The sequence below is a fragment of the Limulus polyphemus genome, unplaced genomic scaffold, assembly GCF_000517525.1.
Source record: "Limulus polyphemus unplaced genomic scaffold, Limulus_polyphemus-2.1.2 Scaffold4987, whole genome shotgun sequence".
NCBI lineage: Eukaryota > Metazoa > Arthropoda > Merostomata > Xiphosura > Limulidae > Limulus > Limulus polyphemus.
In genome coordinates, this window is record NW_013670597.1 from 51286 (window position 1) to 56569 (window position 5284).

Consider the following 5284-nt stretch of genomic DNA (forward strand, 5'->3'; position numbering starts at 1 on the left):
ACTAGATCGAGGTGTACTCAGTGACAGTAGCTTTGAAACTACTGCATTGAAATATTTCCCTTACTAGATCGAGGTGTACTCAGTGACAGTAGCTTTGAAACTACTGCATTGAAATATTTCCCTTACTTGATCAAGGTGTATTCAGTGACAGTAGCTTTGAAAATACTGCATTGAAATATTTCCTTTACTTGATCGAGGTGTACTCAGTGACAGTAGCTTTGAAAATACTGCATTGAAATATTTCCTTTACTTGATCAAGATGTACTCAGTGACACTAGCTTTGAAACTACTGCATTGAAATATTTCCCTTACTTGATCAAGGTGTATTCAGTGACAGTAGCTTTGAAACTACTCCATTGAAATATTTCCCTTACTTGATCAAGGTGAACTCGGTGATAGTAGCTTTGAAACTACTGCATTGAAATATTTCCCTTACTTGATCGAGGTGTACACAGAGACAGTATTGATATCAGAGTTCCTAACATTGAATTTTGGAGAAATTTGAATGTAGATTAGTAATTATGACTTTTAACTAATGATTTTCTTTATTTATATTGCAGGTTATAGAACATCTAAACCTGCACATTAAAAGCTCCGAACATTTTCGATTTGTTTGGTTCCCTCACATTGATGGTGTTGTTCTTTGGCATTCAAATAGAACAAAGAAAGTATGTATACAGTAGTCTTTTAATTAATAAAATGCTCTTTGGAGTAGTTCTTCTATTTAAATTATTACAGTGCATGAATTATCCACACAGTTTCTAACATATCTGATATAAAAAAATGTGTGGTATTCTTACACTGTTATTATTTTTTGTTTTCATAAAATCACTATAGTAATGAATTACTCAGTTTAAAAGTTAAAGAAAAAACATCTTGTATTTCTTTTTAGTGATTATTCTTTGTTTATTAATCGTGTGAGATTTGAAGGAATAATACACTATACACATTACATTTGTAGATTATTTCAAGGATGTAATGTACGTCGTTAACTGCAAGTTAAACCAATGTATATTATGTTTACTTTTTCTTTGTAGCCAATAACAAAAGTGACCAAACTTCAGCAGTGTGTTTCCTGGTTCTGGAACTATAGCATTGGATATTATGCTCTTGAGTTTTTTTACTGGCTCAGGTATAGTTTCAAATTTTGTATTTAAATTTTTTTTATTAACTTAAGTATGCTGATTTAATATTACAAACTGAAATCAGAATTTTTTGTGATATGTTGTGTTACCTCCACTGACATATATAGTTATTCTCATTCAGTGCTTCCCTCTATGTTCAAAAATTTTTTCACCTTGAACTCTTATGATCAACGTGATTCAACTGTGTCTCACATGTAAATCGTCATGCAACAACCCTCCACCAATAGGACTGCGACCCACTCTCCTAATACTTGTAACTCCCTCTATTTGATTCTACCAAATTATGACTTCTCGTTAGGCAGTGATAAAGTGCAGACATTTTTCACTTGTGCTCTTTTCATGTGTTTTTTCGTGAAGTAGTGATTTATTAATTTGCTACAGTTAGTTTTTTTTATTGATTTTATTTCTCTTTTTGGACTTATTCATGGTTTAAGATGAATTCTGAAGTTTGTGTTTTACAACTTCTGTTATTATTACCACTACTTCGAGTGCCATTACCTGACTTTGGGAAGTGCGGAATTTTCAGCTATCATTTGTCAGGAGGTTGACTGTTATATGAGGTGTCCTTTTTTTCCCGACCCTGTTCATGACGAGAAGGTTTTTGACAGTTTTTTTCTCTTCTCCTCCTACCTATGCCATTTCTTCCCATGCATTTTTTACAAAATCTGCTAGGCTTAACTCTGCCTTTTTGAATATACTTTCTCATATGTGTTTAGTTTTCTTGTTTTCACCATTTTTATGTTTTTCTTCTCTCTCCTGACATCAGAGTTCATGCTGAGCATTTCGTTTCTCAGTTGAGGGTTGGTGTTAGCATGCCTTTTCCTACACGGACTTCTGATCATTATGCTTTGGTTTATCTGACAGCTGATTAACCCTTTCTCGACTCCCAGCACTTGTAGTCAATTTTCCACCTTCATCTTACCCTTACAACTCTCCTACAGTACTTGTCCAATACATACCTCTGTCCTGGAGGTTGATGTTGCACACATCTTCTGTGCAGTTCTATCCAGTTCACCCATTTGATTGGGATCCCTCATTCTACCATTACCTGGATGTCAGTTTCCAGTGAGTGGTTTTGGATAAGAGCTGTACCAATCAACATAAATCCTGAAACAAGTGTTGGTTGTGTACCTCTTCCTCACTCAACTTGCCTCAGAATCTCCACCTCCATGTGTGGTTCATAAATAGGTGGTCCACTATCATGTGGTGAGACCCATAGGTGGCATTGAATTGTGGCTTCTGTGTGGTCCTATCAGGAGAATAATGTGGATCTGGGCAATGGTTCTTCCTCTCGCACTCCACCTCAGGATATTTTTACTGCCTGAGGCTGATGTTCTGCAGTGTGGTACCAGTCTGATTGAGTTTGATGTGACCTGCCACATTAGCATATCTCTTCTCAAATGTCAGGTTCTCAGAGGTGTGGTTTGCTGTGGATTTATGTACATGTGCCTAATACGTAGATCAGTGTGCACACGATGTCCTTTCGTTCTACTTAATTTGTGATGAAGATGGTGTGGACCTTTCTCCTACCATGGGTTGGAGGTTCTGTTTCTGATACCACTTGGTTTTGGACTGGAGTTGATTGGTTGCATACATTCCATCACACTGTAGCCACTATACACCTTGGAGCACATCAATTTTAGTTTTCTCCTGTCTGTAGATGGTTCTTCTACGGGATTGAACTTCTGGTATACAGTAGTTCAGATTCTGACCAAACCGTTTTTTTTTCTCCCATTTTGGTTGTGCTCCTCCCACTTTCTGCCCATGTATGTGACACTTATTTCCACATTGGGCATAGAGAATATCTGGTACAGAAGTGGTGCAGTCTCCCCCACGTGTTCCTCTCTCAATGGGATCACATTTCATGGGTGTTCCTCGGATACATTTTTCTCTCCTTTGCACCAGCCCTTCTTCCTGTTCAATGTGGGATTTTAGCTATACATATGAGAGGAGGTAATGTACCAAATTGGAAGTTATTATTTTTCTATAACGAAAATATATTTCCAATAGGTACTTACCTTCTCTCACACTTCCTCCCTACTGAAAACTGGTCTTTTCTGCCTAATATCGAACTGATAGTTAAATAGAATCAAATGTAGAGAGTCACATGCAACAGGAGTTGAACCACGTTGATTATGGAGTATGTGGGAGTTCAAGGCTTATGGCATGCCAAAAAATATTTGCATATAGAGGGCAGCACTGAATAAGAATAGCTATACACGTGAGAAGAGGCAAGTACCTATCGGAAATCTATTTCCAGTATAGGAAAATAATAGCTTTTTGCCTCTTTCATTGACATTTCTAGAAGGGTAGATATTGAATGACTGGAATGTCTAAAGGTCTGCTTTTGCCTTGGTGCTTGTTATAAGTACAAGTTCTAAACTCTGTACTTAAGATTCTGAAGATCAGCAAACACATATTAAAAGGGTTTCAGCATAAAGTTAGAACTTGTTTAACTCAAGAACTAAGGTAGAAGAGGTCTATAAAAATTCCTAACCCTACAATTTTTTTTTTAAAGTTTTGTCAAATGACCAAATGAATTAGCCAATTTTAAGAAAATATTATCCTGTGTAGGAAAAAAACATTAATTAAAAAATCACTTTAATGTGTTTGAGGTCATATAAAACTAGCTACTTTGGTTTTTCTTTATCCTATTTCCTGGTTTTTCAAGGGTGTAAGAGACTGTACTCATTACTGCATAATCAGCCAATTATAGTTGAGGTATTCTTTTGAATGTTTGTAATTTTTAGTGGTTTCTAAGTAAATCTGAAATGCTCTTGGCCAATCAGAGAAGTCATACATTGTGTTGTCAAGGCAACAGATATTGTTCTTCATTGTTGTATATGTGTATAATAAAACTGATATAATAACAATATAATACCGTGTAGTTACTAAGTAATGTAACTCTATCAGGTAAATTATAACTTAAGAACTAGTAGAAAGGAATATATTGTGGTAAGCAGCACTAATATAGTAATGTTTTGTGAAATCATATGAAAGATTTTAGGGAACTGTTTCGGAATGTTTGTTATTGGACAGTCTGCTTAATAGAATCTTTTTTCTCTTTTAGTACATTCTTCCCATCTTTGGTTCCAACCATAAACAACGTATTTTATAACCTGTTGTTTACCCAGAATAAAGAATTTGTTAACGAAAGTTATAAATTATTCAACCATGAGTGTCTGTTCAAGGAACATGTGAATGAGTGGGCAATTCCAAGGTAATGGAACTTAAAACTTAGAAAGTTTTAACTTGTAATTCTTAAAGTATATAAAAAAAAAATTAGTATGTGCTAAATATATGTAAAATAGATTATAAATAAAATAATTAGGGACTTGCTATTTAGAAAATATGACAACATAGCCGGCATGTACAATAGCTGTGTTCTCTAAGACGTTTCCGTTTCACTTTATGACCGTGAAAAGTATCATTTATTGATGCTTTTTATAATTCATACAGTTTGTGATCATGGATAATAAACACTACAGCTGTGTATTTCAGGATCTTTACTTCCTACTAGTCATACTGTGTTCTTGAAGATTTGTCACTAGATGTGAAGTGTGTACTAATTTTGTTTCGTACGCGTCCTTTTGTAACCATGAAAAAAATATGCTGTCTTTTCTCTTAGTTATCTGTTGATTTAAGTAATAATTATCTTTAAATAAATTCAATTTATATCCTACAAGACATTAAGATCCATTCTGGTGAAAAACAAGCAGAAATAGAAACACAAAAACATCATTTATGAAATTCCATGTTCCTGAAACAAAAGTTACCTTGGAGAAATGGTAAAATGGCTCGTGACAAGAATTAAAGAACATAAAGACTCTACAAGACTCATGAAAACACAAAATTCAGTCATTGCAGAACACGCCATGTCAACTGAAGAAAAATTAAAGAATCCTTTTACATTAACACAATAAAACTTTTACTGAACAAAGATTCCGGATTAGAGGTGAGTAACCTGTAGCTACCATTGGTTGAATATATAGAATGTCTCTCCATCAATCAGAAACAGAGATAAACCAACCAATCGTAACATGCACTAAACAATCCACCAGAATATTGTAAAGATCAACAACACCAAACACACACTGACCTGAAGATGAAAGGTTGTCTCTCCACCAATCAGAAACAGA

The 5284-nt window shown here is 34.8% G+C and overlaps 1 protein-coding gene across 1 annotated transcript in view; it reads left to right on the forward strand.

Annotated features, from left to right (window-relative positions):
- Positions 1–5284, forward strand: part of LOC106471956 (L-gulonolactone oxidase-like) — a 32664-nt gene that overhangs the window by 21776 nt on the left and 5604 nt on the right. Inside the window, exons 7-9 of the mRNA XM_013932580.2 lie at positions 561–668; positions 1038–1132; positions 4216–4365. Coding sequence (XP_013788034.1) covers positions 561–668; positions 1038–1132; positions 4216–4365 — 353 coding nt within the window. The remainder of the gene's footprint in view (positions 1–560; positions 669–1037; positions 1133–4215; positions 4366–5284) is intronic.